The sequence below is a fragment of the Haliotis rufescens genome, unplaced genomic scaffold (genome assembly GCF_023055435.1).
Source record: "Haliotis rufescens isolate VD_foot unplaced genomic scaffold, xgHalRufe1.0.p SCAF_19, whole genome shotgun sequence".
NCBI lineage: Eukaryota > Metazoa > Mollusca > Gastropoda > Lepetellida > Haliotidae > Haliotis > Haliotis rufescens.
Window position 1 is genome coordinate 20,817,169 of NW_025963879.1, and position 21,699 is coordinate 20,838,867.

The window sequence follows — 21,699 nt, forward strand, 5'->3', positions numbered from 1 at the left end:
ATGAAACAAATGACGCATCTCGAGTCCTGTATCTATGACGTAGTATGTGATGCGTTCGTGTGCATTGGTTCACACGACATACCAGTATGTTCGCTTGTGCATCGAACCAATATGAATATGAGTAAGTCTTCATATATTAACCCACATGTCTGGTATTCGCATTTCTTTTGGCAGTGGGTATATTATAAAAAAATTACACAATTAAACCTGAATTGCCAAATCATAAAATGCACCCACCGGTATTAATAAAGCTGTACTAGGGCTTTTTAAGTGAAATATATTACAAGATGGACCCTGTGGAAAGACAACACAATTCTCATAAACAATGTATATCTTTTGTTTTTATTAAATACATTACATTAATCACTTCAACATGATAGGCGGGTGATGCACCCACCCAGTAGCCCAGGGTCGTTCTAACAACAGACATACATCACACATATACACAACTTTCTCCAACTGGCAGAGGCACGCGACTCATTCATCAACACTTCAGCTGCATCGTCAGGTGGTGTATTGCCCTATAGTGGCACAGTGTCATTGTCATGTAATTATCTCAAATTTCACTTTAATGGCATATGCGGAGAGTCTTTGAAATCTTGAAAAGCTGTTGGTCCGTTCGTCACTTTTAACAGCTGTAGTACGGACTGACCATTGAATATTCTGGGAGGCCTGGGAATTATGATGGACACAGAATAGTTCTTTACTCGCTGTTTCAAGACATACAATTTTTCTCTCTCAAAGGAGGAGCTGAACAAATATAAATTTCAACATCACTTTTTCAGGCCTCCTGCATTTTATCAATGTCTGTGTAAAAACTGAGCCAAAGTTATTATTTCCAGTAATTTCAGGAGCAAATAATTATTTCTATTGTTTATAATGGTTCACAAGAACACTGATTTCAGTTCCATATGGTCAGTATCGTCTCAATTTCCTGTCAGGTAAAAAGAGTCTTTTTTTACAAGAATATTTTCTTTGTAAAGTTAGATGTCATGTAGATCTATGTCTATAAACATGGTCAAATATCTCAGTTGACTGCATAGCTCATTGACAAAACAAAATTACGAGTCATATTATTCGAAAAAGTGACTATATCTACAATCTGATGTTTTGTCTTTAACCATGGTAACACATACATGACAACCATGACACAGGCTTTGAGAATCTAAATCCAGCTCAAACAGCACAAACTTGTAGAATGATTGCAGAAGTTCTTAGCACTTCACATGATCAGTCCTTTACGTGATCACAATCACGTTTCAATTTAGAAAAGATGGGGGACCCAGTCAGTTGGTCTGGCCACAACAGGTTGACTCTAGCCAGGGTAGTCAACTCTAGGCGAACCACGTGGCTAGCTGGTGGCCTTCTCTGGCTTTTCGGGGGTCTCAGAGTCTTTATTGTCACGTTCTTTGTTCCAGCTCTCCAGACCTTTGGGCAACGACGTGTCCTCTTCAAATGAACCTGAGAACAATGGGAAGAGGACGAGGTTAAGATCTTAGATACTGTTCCATAATGTTATTTTAGTGTTACGACTATTGTAAGCATATGTTTAAGTACGGGGGTTACATTTGTCTTTGTGCAAAGATCGCTTTGTGCAATAGAACCCATTCCATTCACTAACAATTTCTCTTATGGTTCAAGAGGGCACTGGTGGCCCAGTGTGCCAAATTGCGTCCATTGGGCACACCAGAAATGTATGATCGTGGGTTTGAATCCCGGTCAGCCCGGTTATATTTGTAGGTTTGTCAGCACCATACCCATGCTTGTGGGTTTCAGCACTTCAGCAAAGAGGTAAACATCTGAGACCTGTATCACTTCCTCCCACATTAAGCTTACATTTCGTGAGATAATTGGGTGCTAAACCCAAATCATTCACTCACTCAAATCGTTCAATGCAGCAGATAAAGATGTTTTAGTGCCAACAGGAGGATAATGATTTTGTTTTGTTTGTTTGTTGTTTAACGCCGCACTCAGCAATATTCCAGCTATATGACGGCGGTCTGTAAATAATCGAGTCTGGACCAGACAATCCAGTGATTGACATCATGAGCATCGATCAACGCAATTTGGACATGCATCAACCAAGTCAGCGAGCCTGACCAACTGAGCCTCGCCTTTTACGGCAAGCATAGTCGCCTTTTATGGCAAGCATTGGTTGCTGAAGATTTTTTCTACCCCGGATCTTCACGGGTCAGGTGGATAATGAACCATGAAAAGGTGAGCTAACAACAGCACACAGAGAACTACAAAGATGATGAGAGTCTGGATCAGACAAACCAGTGATGGAAAACATGAGCAGCATTACAAGTTATTGAGGCACAATAAGAGAGCCAGACAAGGGCCTACTTGCACAAAGCAACCTTAGCTATGCTTTTTGTAAGCCAAAGTTCAAATATCGAACCGTCCTAGCACTGGGGTTGCTTTGTGCAAGTGGGTCATGATCTTTTAAGTCAATTCCTATGACAAACATGGGTTACAGTGACCAAATCTGTACATGCATCAACCAAGTCAGCAATCCTGACTACCCGATCCTGTTAGTCATCTCTTCAGACAAGAATAGTCACCTCTTTTGACAAGCATGGGTTGCTGAAGACTAATCTTACCCAGATCTTCATGGGTCCATAACTATCATGAAACTTGGTAGGAATAATTGAACATGACAGAAATAAAAAAGGACACCAGAAATGGGGTTCACATACTAGACCCATGTGGGGAATCAAACATGGGACTTCAGCGTGACTAGCGAAAGCCTGTCCACTAGGCTACCCACTGTTCAATACTTTGTTGGAACAAAAGGGCTACAGCTTGTATTTCACGCTGGGATCAAGATCACCAAGATGATCCTGAGCTTCATGGTGAGACAAGGTTCTGTGCAACACCCTCACCTGTCCCTTCCACAAACTCTTCATAGGTAGACTTCTCAGCAAAGGGACGAGCTCCTAGTAGTTCCACCATATCATCCTTGTCCAGCTTTTCTTTGGCAAGAAGCCGAAGAGCAACCTGTAAAAAACGTTAACAGATACAACAAAACCTTGATACTCCAACAACCTGAGTTACTCACATGATACCTTACACTGTGATTCAAACAGCTATCCGATATTTTACCATCTCATCTTTTAAATGTTAATTGATATATCAAACGTTCATCTTAAATCCACACATAATTCATTATGAATATGAGACTAAAAGAAAGACACAGGATTCTGAAGGTTTTACATCTGAATCAGCATGATATGTCATGTGTAATACATGGAAAATATGCAAAAGAACTATTTCCTTTTATAATCAATGGCAAAATGTCAGGAACAAACGAATCATCTCAAAGGGTCCAAACCATTTCCCAACACTAGAAATAACCTGATTGGTTATCAAATGAGTTAAAACCGATCCTCCATTTACAGTTGGTTTTGGGTTTGTTGTTTAACGCCACACTCAGCAATATTCCAGCTATATGATGGCGGTCTGTAAATAATCACATCTGGACCAGACAATCCAGTGATTGATATCATGAGCATCCATCCACGCAATTGGGATCGATGACATGTATCAACCAAGTCAGCGAGCCTGACCACGCGATCCCATTAGTCGCCTTTTACGACAAGCATAGTCGCCTTTTACGGCAAGTATGGGTTGCTGAAGACCTATTCTACCCCAGAATCTTCAGGGGTACCTCCATTTACAGAACCAACCTTCTCTACATCTGCTTTGTGCTTAGTCAGCAATTCTAGCGTCCGCTTGTAAGCATCCTGTATAATGTTCCGGACTTCTTCGTCAATAATTTGAGCTGTCTGTTCACTGTAAGGCTTGTCAAACACCATCTCGCCCTGACTAGGCATCTGAAAGGACAACTGGCCCACCCTCTCGTTCATGCCGAATTGGACCACCTACAACAGAAAGGCATCTCTAGTTTTAAAAGACATAAGATGAGATCAACGTGCGTGCTTTGAGTGAATATGGTTTTATGCCGCTTTTAGCAATATTCCAGCAATATCACGGCAGGGACACCCGAAATGGGCTTCACACACGGTGCCCATGTCGGGAATCGAACCCGGGTCTCCGGCCTGACAAGCGAACGCTTTAACCACTAGGCTACCCGACCGCCCACGTGCTTTGAACATCACTGATATTGTGACATGGCTACATGAAGGATCGTGGGTGGGTGGGTGGGTGAGTGAGTGAGTGAGTGAGTGAGTGAGTGAGTGAGTGAGTGAGTGAGTGAGAGAGAGTGAGTGAGTGAGTGAGTGAGTGAGTGAGTGAGTGAGTGAGTGAGTGAGAGAGTGAGTGAGTGAGTAGGGTTTTGCGCCGCTTTTAGCAATATTCCAGCAATATTACGGCAGGGGACACCAGAAATCGGTGTGACAAGCGAACACTTTAACCACTAGGCTACCCCACCAACTACTGAACCATCAGAGTTCAATAATGAACTTTATAACAAAATATCTGACAATTTTTTTTAAATCTATCCATCACAATTCCAATCAAGTAGATTTGTGTTGTTATACCTGTGCGTATGCATTCTGTGTGACCTTTCTCAAGTCGTCCTGGGCACCTGTTGTGATCCTATTGAAGAAGATATGTTCCGACACACGGCCACCTAGGGTCATGCACATTCTGTCCAGCAGCTGCACAAAAAGAAATATACTACATCTTTACAACAACCTATACTATACTTGTTTGTTGTGTAACGCCACACTCAGAAATATTCCAATTATATGAGGGTGGTCTGTAAATAATCGAGTCTGGACCAGACAATCCAGTGATTGACATTATGAGCATCCATAAATACAATTAGAGACGTTGACATGCATCAACCAAGTCAGCGAGCTTGACCACCCAATCCGGTTAGTCGCCTCTTACGACAAGCATGGGTTACTGGCGACCCATTCTCTACCCTGATCTTCACGGGTCATAACCCATACTGACAAAACAGTAGTATTCTTCAACCAGCCACAATTCTATTTAGTTAGCTCTGATGATAATAGCTCATATATACTACTGAAAAGAAGTTAAAGAACCATGGCGCTTTCATATTACTATAGCGCATGTGTGAGTGTGTGCATGTGTGTGTGTGTGTGTGTGTGTGTGTGTGTGTGTGTGTGTGTGTGTGTGTGTGTCTGCTTGTACTAGTCAGGCCGATTCATAGTGCTAGGACACTCAGATACCACACCGCAGTTTAACATGAACACCCCACTCAGACACAGTATACTGACTCCAAGCCAACCAGTCCTTGTTTTAGCCCCTTAATGCCAAGCGTCAGACAGGGTAACAACAAGTGCCAACTTTTAACGTTTTTTGGTATGCCACGGAAGATCAAACCCCGGACCTTCCGCTCTCTGGGCGGGCGCTCTACCACTAGACCACAGAGGCGGTCTAAACTGAAAACAGCTCTTTTATCAACACCAATATATACTAAAGAAATTATGCATAAAAACCAGTTTTGGAAGGGAGGTGTAATCAAGCGATAATTTCCGTCATGATTCCAATAACAAGATACATCAACACGACACATCATCAGTGACTGTGTTTTGGTTGAGACATCCATATGCATCCCTACCTGTTCTTTAGTGTACAAATACTGTTCCTTGGGGAGATACTGGGCATAGCCGAGTCCCTTGCCCCGGGGGATGATGGACACCTTGAGGAGGGGGTCAGCGTGCTCCAGGTACCACCCTGCCACCGCGTGACCCGCCTCGTGGTATGCCACAGTCTTCTTCTCTTCGGGCTGCAGTACCTGGGTCTTCTTCTCCAAACCTAGACGGAATACAACCACAATGAAACTTCTTAGAGTTCTTAAATGTCAACAAAGAACATGCCGAGTTGGTTTCCCTGCTTTAGCTTGAAGATAAAATTCTCATTTAAGCATGTTTATTTTCTACATCATCACGATACATCAAGATTTACCCAGTAGCGCATTGTGTGTTATGCCATGGTGTGTCATGTCGAAATGAAATAATTGGAATACAGCTCTTGAAAGGAGCAAGTGTTTTTGTTTGTTTGTTTGTTTGTTTGTTTGTGGTTTAACGCCGCACTCAGCAAAATTCCAGCTATATGACGGCAGTCTGTAAATAATCGAGTCTGGACAAGACAATCCTGTGATTGACTTAACGGGATCTGGTGGTCAGACTCGCAGACTGGGTAGATGCATGTCATCGTATCCCAAATACGTGGATCGATGCTCATGATGTCAATCACTGGATTGTCTGGTCCAGACACGACTACTTACAGACCGCCGTCATAGAGCTGAAGTATTACTGAGTGCGGCGTTAAACAACAAACAAACAAACAAACACAACACATATCATTATCGTTATTACAGCTTCGAAGCAAAAGCTTGATTACCTTAGAAATATATATAACTGGCTGAAACAATTGCCATGAATCCAAATTGATTCTGGCAATTGCTAATTCTTTCACCGTAGAGAGGGCATCATAAATTAACCACTGCGATTAACAAAACCTGACATTCATGCCTCACAATGACAGCAACATTAGCACACATTATTTGTGTCACATACAAAAATCTGTGCCAAAATCTTTAAGAGTCTAGTGGCCTACTGTAATCTCAGGATCACTTACAGTAGAGTTCTGGGTCATTATCTGGAATATTTCTAGCTGAAGTTACTGGACTGAACAGAATTTTATTTGACTTGGGCTTCAGATATTTTGCTAAGGCCGCAGACTGAAAACTCCACACCTACCTGCAACAACTCTCTCAATGGCCTGCTCGAAATGCATGATGTTGATTTCAGTGTTCAGATCTCTTGCTGCTATCAAGGCTGCCTCGTTACAAACATTTGCTATGTCAGCACCTACAACACAATAGGGGATACATGATACTGATTGTAATAACTGTGTACCACTCAGTATCAAGTGTCACTGACAATTGGCTATACGCAATCAGCAACGAATCAAGACAGTCGCAACGAATCAACACAATCAGTAGTGATGATTCAACCTTGCTAAACTTGCTTCATATTAATCTTACCCGTACATTTAATTGGACTAATCTTGTCTGTGAAACAAACATTAAACCAATGCAGTTTCATAAATGCAGCCAACAAACCGAGACCAGAGCAAAATCACCGACAACACATCTCCCCATATGTAAATCATGAAATACTAAATCACATAACACATAATTGCAGCATTGACTTGTAATAGCAGTGGACACTTCATAGCATTGAACTGATAACATTCCTTTAATAACATTAAATTCATAACATTTTTAAAACTTTTTTTCAAATATGTGTTTTTTTTTATCCAAGATGGCGGACATTTTGAAGGGAAAACAAATATAACAAACTGATTTCTCCAGTCCCTTGTAGTTCATTATATCCATGTTCTACTGCAGTTTAAAGTCAATCTGTGATATATTGTACCACTTCTACAAGTCACAATATCATGCAATATGGCTGACATATTCCCCACTATTGTGGGACTCCCACTATTGTGTCCATACCTGAAAACCCTGGTGTGAGTGCCGCCATTTTCCGTGACAATTCTTCCTTGTCTACCCGGGTCTTGAGGGGCTTTAAATGCACTTTAAAAATAGATGCTCTGGAAACAGAAATCAATACACACCTACAATCTCTAGCCTTCCAAGTGTGATCCATTAGGTTGAATAATTAAACAGACTCAAAACTCTCCACAGCGCCTGTAGTGAGTGAGTGAGTGAGTGAGTGAGTGAGTGTAGTGTAGTGTAGTGTAGTGTAGTGTAGTGTAGTGTAGTGTAGTGTAGTGTAGTGTAGTGTAGTGTAGTGTAGTGTAGTGTAGTGTAGTGTAGTGTAGTGTAGTGTAGTGTAGTGAGTGTAGTGTAGTATGGTTTTACGCCGCTTTTAGCAATATTCCAGCAATATCACGGCGGGGGACACCAGAAATGGGCTTCACACATTGTACCCATGTCGGGAATCGAACCCGGGTCTTCGGCGTGACGAGCGAACGCTTTAACCGCTAGGCTACCCGACCGCCCCAACAGCTCCTGGAGAAATATGTGTGCAGTTGAGGTGTTAGATTGTGTTTTTTTTGTTAAATCAGAAAGAATATGCTTGCATGCTCACTTCTTTTGAGATAATATGAAGACCTTTTTCTTATTGTATTCCATCTTCCAGAGGCAAGGAAGTTAACTGACTAGTTTCCAGTTTCCACCCTTGCCGAACTAGGCAAGAACTCCTGAGTTACATTTTGGCTGGACCAACGAGTCTGTGCATAGTCCAATCAATATTGCGAAACGAACTAGACATCCGGTTTGTAAACAACATGGATTTCAACCTGCAGTTTTCAGTTCACTGCAGGATTTGCAAAGCATGTGTACCGCCAAATAAGCATCGACAGATATTTGCAAATCTGTTCATGTATTTAATAAAGGTGCTCAAGTGATTTGATGCACTTCATAGGGGAAGACCTATTTTATTACAATACAGATCTTGATTATTGATCAGATTGTCTTGACTGGTTGCCGCCATTTTCTTTGAGTCAAATGCAAGTGATGGAATCTGATTGGTCAATAGGTAGGACATAGAAGGGACATAACTCGTAACAGCCACTGGTGGCGCAATGATCGAGCCTGGACATTTGAGCATAGTTCGGCAAGGGTGGAATCTGGACTTTTATTGTCAGTTAACGCCCTTGCCTCAGGAAGATGATTGTATTCTCAAACTACTGTCACAAATAAACATCATTTAGGCCACCATATCCTGAATAAAAGATTCTAATAACCATGATGACACAGACATATTTCGTTTCATCTCACAAACGGATATTGAATGGAAGCAGGGGCTCATCAAACTCTGTGTTTAACGTCAGCTAATATTCGTAAATAGTTTGTCCCTTACTTTATTGTGAAATATTAGTAAAACCATTATCCCAATATCAAAATCATCAGCTTAGAGCATGATACCAGTGTAAAGATTATGAGCCTTGAGGCTTACCTCCCTTTGATGTCAGGAGCCGGTACAAAGATCTGCCTATCAAATCTGCCAGGCCGTAGAAGAGCACCATCTAGAATGTCTACTCTATTTGTTGCTGCTAACACAACAACACCACTTTGTGTGTTGAAACCTGAGAAGCAGAACAAAACATTGACAACTTTGGCTAATTGACAAATTCACCAAAACAAATTTGAAATGTAAATTACAGTTTGGGCACAAAACTGATCACCAAATATTTGAAAAATCCAATTTCAGCATCTTGATCTGCATGTGAATTTGTTGAAATTCCTTGAAAACCACAACTTCAGTTACATTAGCTCTGAACAAGAAACACACGATACTAATAACAGCAGGTAGTTTTGACCAGTATTGATTGACAGTATTTCTCTCCTTGAGTAGTAATGACACACGCGACCACATACCGTCCATCTCCACCAGGAGCTGATTGAGTGTATTTTCCTGCTCACTGTGTCCGCCAATACTGCGCCCCCCTCGCTTCCTCCCCACAGCATCGATCTCGTCAATAAACAGAATACACGGAGCGTTCTTCCTGGCCATGGAAAACATGTCTCGGACCTAGCAAGTAAAACAAATTGCTATTCATTGAGGGAGAAAACATTCTGTAATAACTTAGTGAATGACTAATGTCAGCAAAAACTTGACGTGACCCAGGTCAGATTTCTAAATCACTTTAAAATCAAATCTTTTACTCCAATACATTGCATCTCTGCATGAAAACCTGAGGACACATTCAGGTGAACCTTATGAACAGCAAATCTGTGTCCAGGCTTTAGAATTCTTGGTATGATGGAGTGGAGCATTCCGACCAGCATATTTGATTTCTGGATCTTGAAAACATATATATGATCAGGGCATTCCTACTACTAGTACATGTATATTGTTGTAGATATGACAACATCTTGTCTTTTCTCAGCGACATGGCTTAATGGTGGAAATCAACGATACATTCGTGTTCTGTGGAGGTTTTCCTTTTGCTAAGATCGAAATGTCCAAATTGTAATTGCAAAGAAACGAAGCCAAATCGTTTAAGAAAGATGACAACTGATTGGCTCAGGACCCACACATCGTTCATTTAGATTGGAGGCGACTGTCTATGATGTTTCCACCCTGTATCTTCACGGGTCAGGAAGCTAATGGACGGAGACACTCTAACCTCGGAGATACCGGTGCCCACAGTGATTAATTAGAATGAAGGTCACAGTGGTACTCAAAGAGCCAAAACTCCTTAAAATAACATGTTTCCTATTTCCCTTTACATTTGAGGGTGAGTGAGCATGGTTTTACTCTGTTATCAGCAAAATTCCAGCAATATAATAGTGGGGACACCACAAGCAGGCTTCAAACATTCCCTTTACAAATAAGCATGGAACACTCAAGGCTAGAATGCTTATTGTGCAAAATATGATCAAGGAATATTGAATGGTATTCAAGTTATGCTCTGGAAACCAATCCCTACACTCATTTGAACCCATGTTCAATTTGTTACCATGGCAACCAGAAAAAAATATACTAAACAATTCCTATACACATGAAATAGCAAACATGGCAAAAGGCACCGACTCATGGCTGGACTGAAATCTGTGCAAACTTCTGCCAAGAAGCACAGAATGGACTTTGTTATGCTTGGGAAACAAAATGGTGCTGCATGCACAATTGGAAGGACAGACAGCACACATCGTTTGGGCGGGGGATAAATATATCAGTACAATACATGACAACACACATCATGATCCCATGAACACGTGAGGAAATGCAAACAAGTATTAATTCTTTGGTCTTTCTGGCATCTTATTCTTAGTCTTACCCTGGAGGGACCAACGCCAACAAACATCTCGAGGAACTCCGACCCCGACACTGTGATGAAAGGCACATTGGCCTCCCCTGCCGTGGCCTTGGCCAGCAGAGTCTTGCCTGTCCCTGGGGGCCCCGTCAGTATGGCTCCCTTGGGGATCTTGGCTCCCAGGTCAATGTACTGCTGGGGATTCTTCAGGAAATTCACAAACTCCATGATCTCCACCTTGGCCTCCTCACAACCAGCTACATCCCTGACAAGGCAACAAACAGTTCGTGACTTGTTAATATCTCGGAGGACTGCTTCTTCTCTCCCAAAACCCAGGTTATCAGACTGACCTTAGCCAATCTCATTAAATCAGATCTTAGTTCTCGCTACCATTAAACAAATAGGACACCCCATTACGGGTCACATCAGACTGACCTTGCACTAACTTTGACTGACCAATGGAATGACTGACAAGAAATAGACATTGGCCAATCAGAAGGCAGCTTTCTTGTGCTTTACGGCACTAATTTCAAATTCTCGATTAAAAATGTGAAACCTGAACTAAAAAACATTCATGAATGGCTAATAGATGGTCTAGATTATCTAGTATGGATTCAGTCGTTAAGCCCGTAACTATCGTTCGGAATACACTGTGTTAAAGTTTGAGGTTGCATGATTAGAAATCACATTCCGACTGTAACTTTCATGATCTCATAAGCGACGCTCTGGTTGGTTGGATGAAAGGTCATTCCGACGTGACCCCTAATGGGATGTCCTCAGATCTTTGTTAAGCGGCAGCGCTAACTAAGATCTGATTTAAATGAGATTGGACCTTAGACAAGTTGAAGCCAGAGTGTAGGAAACCTGTTTAATCCTGTCATGTAAGCTCAGCTAATAATACTGTACTAAATAGCGATTGAAAATGATGCTGAGAGCCAAGTTTAGGCTTGTAGACTAAAAAGTGTTTGACACTGATGACTGAGCTATGTAACATACACCGACGTAACAGGATACATCTGTAACTGTGTACAATGAAAAACATTTGAAAGAATCAGCCGATATGTTCAAGAACCTACGGCAAGAATATTATGTAGACACTAGGGCTGGGACGATACACCAACTGTGTGATCCAATACGTATCACAATACCATCCTCTCGATCCGAAACGTATCACGATACTTGCACGTGCTCTTGTCTATGGTGTGTAAGCCATTTTTTTCAAAGACAGGATGGCCAAATACCTTGCACACTAACAATTTACAGTTGGCAGTGTCAAGTATGGTGCAATGGAGGAAAATATTTAAGTTGTCACTACTCATATTCACTAGTAATCAGTATTTGGTGTAACATTTATTAAAAAAACACATTTAAGGTAAGAATCAATACTTTTTACTAAGTGTGCGATTGTGATCGATCGAGAAGTAAACAATCGCGATCAAACAATGCATTGGTGTATTGTCCCACTACTAATACACATGTTTTTTGCTTTTGTTTGCTTGTTGTTTAACAACACTCAGCCGCACTCAGCAATAGTCCAGCTATATGACGGCGGTCTGTGAAAAGTTGAGTCTGGACCAGACAATCCAGTGATTGACATCTTGAGCATCGATCCACGCAATTGGGATACGATGACATGCATCAACCAGGTCAGCAAGCCTGACCACCCGATCCCGTTAGTCAACTCTTACAACAAGCATAGTCGCCTAGTACAAATGTACTCTGTACTCACTTGAATTTGACACCAATGTCTTCCTTCATGATTTTAGCTGTTGTCTGACCGAAGCCAAATATCCCCCCTCCTCCTCTTCGAGTACCTCCCTGACCCCCCTGCAAAGAGAATATTGAAAATTATAGTTAGAAATCATACAAAGTACACATCGTCAAACTTCACTGTGATGTATACACTACATGAATACATTAATATGATATATCAAGGATCATAATCAGGTCAAATCTGGGTATCAAGGCCACTGGATCCTGGCACAAGCAAGGGACACAACTCTGCATTATGATATACCTTGCTTTCCTATCTCATTCTTATGATTTGGCAAAGAAGTTACCTGAAACATGTTTGAGGAACGTCTTATAAGCCATATCAAAATTGCAATGGGGAGAATGATGTTCAGTGCAGAATATGCGACGGATGCTCTGAAAAAGAAAGAAAACTAACATATATGCAGTTACAAGCCCAATTACATGTTATACTTACATTGGTGATGTGAAATGAGGTTTAAAGTTGCGTCCAAGATTATTGCACTTACATAGTGTGTGCGTGTGGCTACTTGTACTAGTCTGAACCGATTTATAGTGATAGCCCACTGAGATACCATGCCGCAATTTAACATGAATACCCCACTCAGACACAGTATACTGACTCCAAGCAGATCAGTCCTTGTTTTAGCCCCTTAATGCTGAGTGCCAGACAGGGTAACAAGAAGTACCATCTTTTAACGTATTTTGGCATGACGTGGCTGGGGATCAAACCCATGACCTTCTGCTCTCCGGGCTGAGACTCCATCACTAGACCATGGACCAGTTTGAGTGACAAAATGCAATGGAAAAGATGATTTAATTTCACCAAATCCATACAGTTAATGATGCTATTGATGATTACCAATTATACCACTCCAGTATACTACTCCAATGAGGTCAAAGAAGTCCTGATTTTTCAGGTCTAAACTTAAACTGAAAATGGGTAAATGTTGAACATGTTGGTAATGGTATGTGGGTAAATGAATATGAAAAAAGAACACTCACATTTCTGTTTCTGTTTTATAGACAACATTGACAAAGTTGGATGGTTCGATATTCATTTCTAGCTGTGCATTCTCCAGGTTTCTTTCAAATGCTTCAACACTGCCTATGTTGAACCATATCATACTCTGCAACAAAAGTAAGGCAACCGTTGGTACTCTTGTCAGGGAAGTGAGTGAGTGAGTGAGTATGGTTTTACGCCGCTTTTAGCAATATTCCAGCAATATCACGGCGGGGGACACCACAAATGGGCTTCACACATTGTACCCATGTCAGGAATCAAACCCGGGTCTTCGGCGTGACGAGCGAACGCTTTAACCACTAGGCTACCCAGCCGCCCCTGTCAGGGAAGTGAGGGGGGTTACATGTACATCAACAATAAAAAGCATTATAAACATCACATTGGTTTAAATTATACAAACCCATGGTTGATATAAATGATAGCATTTTGTTAGTTTGTTTGTTTGTTGGTTTTTTTTGTTGTTGTTAAACGATACACTCAGCAGCAATATTCCAGCTATATGATTGCAACATGTAAACACTGTAAAAAAAAGTCTGGACCAGACAAACCAGTGACTGATATTATGAACAGCAATCCATGGAGTATGATCATGACACGTAGTCAACCAAGTCATCTGGCCTGACCATCCCATCCATTTGGTCGTATTTTACAACTAGCATAATAGTTGCTGGGTACCTATTCTAACCGAAATCCTGAAGGGGGATATGGTCAATTTTACAGTAAATTGTATATTTATAACACTTATCCTATCTCACTCTGTGCATCCACTGTTGAAAATATGTGGCAACACCCGTGAAGATCTGGGGTAGAATAGGTCTTCAGCAACCCATGCTTGCCATAAAAGCTAACTACGCTTGTTGTAAGAGGCGACTAACGAGATCGGATGGTCAGACTCGCTGACTTGGTTGGTGCATGTCATCATATCCCAACTGCATGGATCGATGCTCATGATGTCAAGCACTGGATTGTCTGGTCCAGACTTGATTATTTACAGACCGCCGTCATATAGCTGGAATATTGCTGAGTGCAGCGTTAAACAACAAACAAACAAACAAACTTCTTGCAGGCCTGACATTTCTGCTGATCCTTGCCCATCATGTTGCAAGTAGTATGTTAAACTCTTGTCAAATTTTGAGAAAATAAAGGCCGAAATATCCTCTCTAAAATATAGCACATCTCCACATTAAGGCAAAGAGAAAGACAATGATGAGGCAGTGGGTGTCAGGTGATCAGACAATGTACGTCAGGCTGCACGAGATTCGGGTGCATGACCTGATTGTTAGTGTGGTCGCCATGGTGATGCAAGGGGTGTTTGGGCTAGATGAGCCAAGAAGCTGGAAACTTCTTAGGAATTTTCCACACACGGATCAGAAGAAGAAGGATGAAATGTATAGAGTGAGATAGGATAAGTTTAAGGTGAGGTGAAATTGTGTTTAACGTCACGTCCAAGATTATTGCCCTTATATAGCGACGTGCATGTACGTGTGTGTGTTTCTGCTTGTACTAGTCCGGACTGATGCCGATTTATAGTGCTAGCTCACTGAGATACCATGCTGCAGTTTAACATGAATACCCCACTCAGACACAGTATACTGACTCCGAGCTGACCAGTCCTTGTTTTAGCCCCTAAATGCCGAGCGCCAGACAGGGTAACAACAAGTACCATCTTTTAACGTCTTTTGGTATGACACGGCCGGGATCGAACCCCGGACCTTCCGCTCTCCGGGTGGACGCTCTACCACTAGACCACGGAGGCGGTTAGGATAAGTTTAAAAATGTGCAAGTTACATGTTCTTCCCCTGACACGTAGCATCACTTCAACTCACCGATCCGTCCACCTGTGTTCCTGGAATCAGCTTGATCCTCACCCACTTCTTATTGACTACTTCTAATTTTTCAACCTTGAAACACAAATTACGAAACAATTAATGTCATAGCTGAAAAGGTAACAAAGCTCTTCCTGATTTTCAGCTTGCATTCTTGGCACTTTGTGTCGCTGATTTAATGTGCTTCTTAAAACCATACAAATCGAGTCAGTTTTGTTTTCAGGGATTAAGCGGAAGTGAACAAACAGTTCAAAATTGTTAAAACTATAACTGTTTCAATAGTAACGAGGTAATTATATTATGTACCTATTCTGCACTGATGTTTTCTGTAAAAATCTGGAATATACACAAGAATATGTTGACTGTCATGTAATTTTTCTATGTAGGGGCATTTAAGAGATTACGGTACTTACAGATTGGCTTAAAAGTTGGTCTGGAAATGCATAGTGGAGAACGCGCATAAGACGGTAATTTGGCAGAAGAACACAACACAATGCCAATACTCAATCTCATTAAAATCAGATCTTAGTTCCCGCTACCGCTCAACAAAGATGTGAAGACATCCCATTACCGATTACGGGTCATGTCAGATTGACCTTGCGCAAACTTTGACCGACCAATGGAATGACCAGTCAGAAGGCAGCTTTCACGTGCTTTACGGCACTAATTTCAAATTGGCCACTACGCTTCGAAACATATTTTGACAAATTCTCGATTACAAATTTGAAACCTGAACAAAAAACATTCTGGAATGGCTAATAGATGGGCTAGATTGTATGGATTCAGTCGTTAAACCTGTAATTATCGTTCGGAATAAAGTTTTCGTGGTTGCATGATCAGAAACCACATTCCGACTGTCACTTTCATAATCTGGTAAGCGATTGGTAGGATGAAAGGTCTTTCTGACGTGACCCCTAATGGGATGTCTTCAGATCTTTGTTTAGCGGTAGCGAGAACTAAGGTCTGATTTTAATGAGATTGGACAATACTATTACAAGCTTGATAAATCAAAACTGATCATAATGATATTCATGTTTCAATACCATCCACTATCCAGTTACCATGGTTACAACTTGTACAACTGTAAGCCCCTGACATGCATGGCACTACTTACGCTTCCCCGTGAGAGGTAGTTGGAGACAAATTCCTTCCATGTTATCTCCTTATACTGAGTCTGATAGAGTCCGATCAGACCCACAAGACTGACGCCAGTGATCAGGCCAATCAACAATCTGGTGTTGGGGTCATTGGGGTCACCAAAAGGGCTTCTCCCCCTGTTGCGTAAAGAACAGAGATAAGCCAAGTCAAAGTGAGTGAGTGAGTTGGGTTTCAGACCTATTGAACAATACTTCAGTTTTCAGTTATATCAGAGGACATGAGGACAACCATCTCTTCATTTCAACCTGTTTTGTTCTTGTGGTTTACTTTGTTAAGGTTTTTGATAATAGGTGAGGTGAAATGGGGTTTAAGGTCGCGTCAAAGATTATTGCACTTATATAGCGACGTGCATGCATATGTGTGTGTGCGTGCGTGTGGGTCTGCTTGTACTAGTCCGGACTGATGCCAAATTATAGTGCTAGCTAAGATACCATGCCGCAGTTTAACATGAATACCCCACTCAGACACAGTATACTGACTCCCAGCCGACCACTCCTTGTTTTAGCCCTTTAATGACGAGCGCCAGACAGGGTAACAAGATGTACCATCTTTTAACGTCTTTTGGTATGACACGGACGGGGATCAAACCCCAGACCTTCCGCTCTCCAGGCGGACGCTCTACCACTAGACCACGGAGGCGGCCTTTGATAACAATAAATAGATGTATGAAGAAAGAGGTCTTACAGCTGTACTTCAGTGATTTCATCATTTCCTACTATGGGATGTGGTGTATCGCGATACCAGTAGTATTGTCAGTCAATATTGTGATATGAATTGTATCGCAAGATACCCGGCAATAATCAGCTCCATTTGCCAGACAGATACAGCATACTGTCTCCGAGCAGACCAGTCCTTGTTTTATCACCTCTAAAAGAAGCAGAGCGCCAGACAGGGTAACAACAAGTACCATCTTTTGACATTTCTTGGTAACATCAAACAGTTGACCTTCCACTGTTTGGGCAAATGCTCTATCCATTTGATCATGGAGAGGGTCCATGTTACTTAGAGAATATTGCTTCATGCCACAAAAGCAATTTGTTCCTTCTCATCTTGAAGACACATGTGATATATATAAACATGAGTATTAGCATATGGCTCGAGCAAGTACGACACAGAATTCATTACTTACTTTCCAATTTGAAAAGAAAACTCTACTCTTTTTTCAGAGCCTTGAGACGGCCTCTGTGAAAATCCAGATTTGGAAGGAGGGGGCTCGGAGGGTTTGACTGGCTCTGAAATGGATAATAAGAATATAATGACACGTTGTCACGTTTGTCCCCAAAATTGTACAAAATGGGTGAGACGAATGTAAATGATCTCAGGAACCTGCCTCAACACTTGAGTGAGAGAGTAGGTTCTTATGTCACTCTTTTGCATGTTTAGCAATATTTCAGCCAAATGAAGGTGGTCCCATTCCAAAAAGCGAACTTAGCCTAAACATGTATCATCATCGCTTAAGGGAACAGAGCCGTGAAATGGGCTCACACATTGTACCTAGTACTAGATCCCAAACTAGTGATGAGCAAAAGATAAACAGGCAAAATGCAGGGATACATCTGGATTTTACTTAATATTTTGTTTGTTTGTTTGTGGTCTAACGCCGCACACAGCAATATTCCAGCTATATGACGGCGGTCTGTAAATAACAGAGGCTGGACCAGACAATCCAGTGATTGATCATTGATCTACACAATTGGGATATGATGACATGCATCAACCAAGTCAGCGAGTCTGGCCACCCGATCCCGTTAGTCACCTCTTACAACAAGCATAGTCACCTTTTACGGAAAGCATGGGTTGCTGAAGACCTATTCTACCCCAGATCGTCACGGGTCTATACGGTCTGAAGTTACCATGGTTACATTAGATAACCACTTGAGTAACCATGGTAACAGTGAGAAAGGCATAAAATAATACCACCCACATCACCACACTGGCCCATGATAACCCAAGAAATGGCATGAAATTATGAATGCAATCATCATAAACATAACACATAATAGTGAAGATGGCCATATCCGGTAATCCTTAAAATTGCATGACACTTTTTGGCAATCAACATATCTACAAATTTCACACCTTTTGGTTTGGTCGGCTGTTCTTTCCCTGCTGCCTTCTTGCCTCCTGGAAAGTATTTCTCAAAGCCCTTTGGTACATTCTGACGAAATACTGACCATTCACGTAGTAGGGGACCTATATGTTGATGACTAGCTAACCGTGTGAATAAATGAAGATTCCTCTGCATCTGAAACAAAGTGAAACAATTTTCCATGTATATTGCGACTATAATCTGATCTGATCCATTTTTGCTCTTGATTAACATTTAGTTGTTTGTTTTTGGTTAACCCTTTTAATGCTTCATTCAACAATATTCCAGCTATATGACGGCAGCCTGTAAATAATGGAGTCTGGACCAGACAATCTAGTGACTGCTCAGTGCCGTAGGCAGCCTGGGGGCAGGGTGGGCAGTTGCCCCCCCCCCCCTCCCCCCCCCCCCCCCCGGATTTTTATAGAAAACATTTTACCTTGTGAAAGTTAACTTGAACTTAATACTTGTACAAATATTTGTCCCCCTCCCCCCCCCCCTGTCAAAAAAAGTTAACTAAGGCCTTGCTGCTATAATCATGATAATGAGCAAAGATCCATCCAGTCGGGGCGTGAAGACTAAGTCACCTAGTCTGACCACTCAATCTGTTATGTCCACTCTTACAAGCTGTTCTAACCCAGAACCCCACATAATGCATGTTAGTATGGTTAGGCAATGATAGAGATTTATAAAAAATACTATCTACAATCAGTGATCAGTTCTATGTATCATGGAATAATAGGAATAACCCTATAATGAAACGTTGAGTAGAGCTACGATGTAGGACATAAAATCACAAAGTAAATTACTGTTTGCTTTTTAAATTTTATCTTCTTTTCAAAGAACAATCTTATCATTTTACATTACGTAAAGGTACAAAACTGGGCAAATATGGTGAAAGTGCAAGTAACCGTTGATTATTTGGTGACTGAATCCCATGCAGGACCTTCAGTAGTAGTAAATATCAGAGCTACAGATAAGCATGATAAGCTGCGTATTTGCGTAAAATACCCTGAAAAAATTATTCAAAACACAATTACTTCCATTTAACATGCATACAGAAACGCATGTATTAAATGAAAAACTCAAATGTATAAAATCAGCACGCAGAAATACCCAACAGATCTCATTTCTGAAACACAATTACAAGCTAATTTACTTTCCGAGTCAAGCCTATATTTAGCGTGTTTAGAACCGTTATCATAGTTATATACATCTAAAACATTTATTTTTTTTAATCTCAAAATGTGTTTAGGAAAAACCCAATAGAGTGATGAATAGATGAGTGAAAATATATTGTTTACCCAATGAAAAATGTAATAACCCAATTAAATAGAAACCTTCGAGTAAAAACTCAATTGCCAAAAACGTTATCTGGAGCTCTGAAATATGTACGTTGCAAGTCATCCTAATTATGACAAGTTAATGAATTACGTCATCATGATCATGTTCACTATAAAAGATGTATTAGCATGAACATGATGAATAGGATGACATTTGCTAACCAAGATAACCCTGAGCACATGCTACTGAGATAACTCATAATTCTGACTTTATTCTAACATGTATCTAGTATTTAAATGAAATTGTACACATATTTTGTCATGATTATCAGATATTATTATGATCAAAGATAAGTTATCATGATTATCATTCAGAAACATTCAAAACACAAATTTACTAATTCTGTATGAAAGTATGCTATCAGCATGATCAGTACACATGGTATCAGTTTGTGTTTGTAGATCATCTGAATGATCTGATGTATTAAACATGTTAAAGATAATTAACATGATTTACACAAGGAAAACAAAAACAAATTACAGACAAAGATACAGAATTAAGTGTTTCCTGAATCAAATCTTACTCTTAGGAGTGTTACTGACTGGATATATTTTAATATTGGTATATCAAATCAAAAGTAACCTGTTATCTTGATATATTGATAAATAATCATGATAATGAAGTTAATCATTCTGTATATATATCAGTAGATAAAAATAACTATGTAGACCTGCAAAATCAATCAATTAAAAGCAACATATAACTAGGCTGATCCATTCCTTTGCTAAAAATGAATTTTCTGCATTCTCATTAACATCTTAACCATGGTAATCCAAATGTATGTAAATATTTCTGTGGCAGTGAATTATCAATATAGCATTGATCATGTTGATATTGAAATATTTGTATCAATACAATGAAATTAAAAATTTACTCATACATCAATATCTCCATATATAATGACATCTCTACAAATCATTAAAATTTTGTATTCATTGATGTTGTTAACAACATGTTTACGATCATACGATTCATAGTGTAAGTTTGTAAAGTATTTCATCATCCATGATGACAGAACCTTTACATAAGCAACGTTAAGTGTTAGTCTAGTCATTGGTTATGATTATATCTAACTTTACAAGTTCCTAAATATACATAAGAAGGAAAAAGGTGAAGAAAATAATTTCAAAACACTGTTGCTATTGTCATATTATTACATAATAGATAAGCTCCAACTTTGATGATCTCTACGCCAATAGCACTGCTTATGTAAGGAAAATGTTTTCGTCTATTCACAGTATAAATGAAATTGTGCATACAAATAATACGCAATACGAATCTACATACTTGGTAAAAAAAAATGTCTCAAATGACACGACCTGTTTCTTCAGCTGATACAAGTTTATCTAATGATATTGCATTGATCAGTACTCAGCTGGTAGCAGCATAGAAAACTTCACAGAACTCATCAGATACCTGCAAGGTCATCATCACTTACTTCTTGATATGAACAATTTGAGGGCACAAGTCTTTGAAGAATTCGTTGCCCCTTTCTGGCAAGTGAAACATATCTGTATGCCATTTTTCAGGGCGATCGAGTGCAATCATACAGTGTCAGACTTTAGGTAAATATGCCCAGCTTCAGACATTACGAAAACAGCAAGGTGCTTTTACTTGCGCCTAGCTTCCGGTAGTTTCGCATTCTACATTTACGTTTTAAAGTGCTCTTTGTGAGGAGGATGTAATTGAACATAACCGCACACATCTACACCATTGATTGATTTTTATCACATACCACTTCTATAAGTAGGAAAATGCATTTGATTATACGAAAGTATCAC

At 40.4% G+C, this 21,699-nt stretch overlaps 1 protein-coding gene across 1 annotated transcript; it reads right to left on the minus strand.

The window, feature by feature from the left end:
* Positions 1-321: 321 nt before the first annotated feature.
* Positions 322-21,544, minus strand: LOC124112849 (AFG3-like protein 2). The gene is made up of 18 exons (XM_046473007.2): positions 21,357-21,544; positions 18,568-18,733; positions 17,618-17,720; positions 16,445-16,604; positions 15,331-15,405; positions 13,486-13,610; positions 12,789-12,876; positions 12,458-12,555; positions 10,753-10,993; positions 9,350-9,503; positions 8,928-9,057; positions 7,460-7,557; positions 6,699-6,809; positions 5,555-5,751; positions 4,503-4,622; positions 3,690-3,884; positions 2,886-3,000; positions 322-1,461 (listed from the first exon to the last, which is right to left on the minus strand). The coding sequence occupies exons 1-18, from the start codon at positions 21,438-21,440 to the stop codon at positions 1,352-1,354; spliced, it is 2,370 nt and encodes a 789-aa protein (XP_046328963.2). The 5' UTR covers positions 21,441-21,544; the 3' UTR covers positions 322-1,351.
* Positions 21,545-21,699: the final 155 nt, after the last annotated feature.

Excerpts from the sequence above, each read along its gene's own strand:
- LOC124112849 (XM_046473007.2), bottom strand. The coding sequence starts at position 21,440 with ATGGCATACAGATATGTTTCACTTGCCAGAAAGGGGCAACGAATTCTT. Across the intron at positions 18,734-21,356 it reads CAAATTGTTCATATCAAGAA|ATGCAGAGGAATCTTCATTT; the intron begins GTAAGTGATGAT and ends ACTTTGTTTCAG. Across the intron at positions 12,556-12,788 it reads GTTCCTCAAACATGTTTCAG|GGGGGTCAGGGAGGTACTCG; the intron begins GTAACTTCTTTG and ends TTCTCTTTGCAG.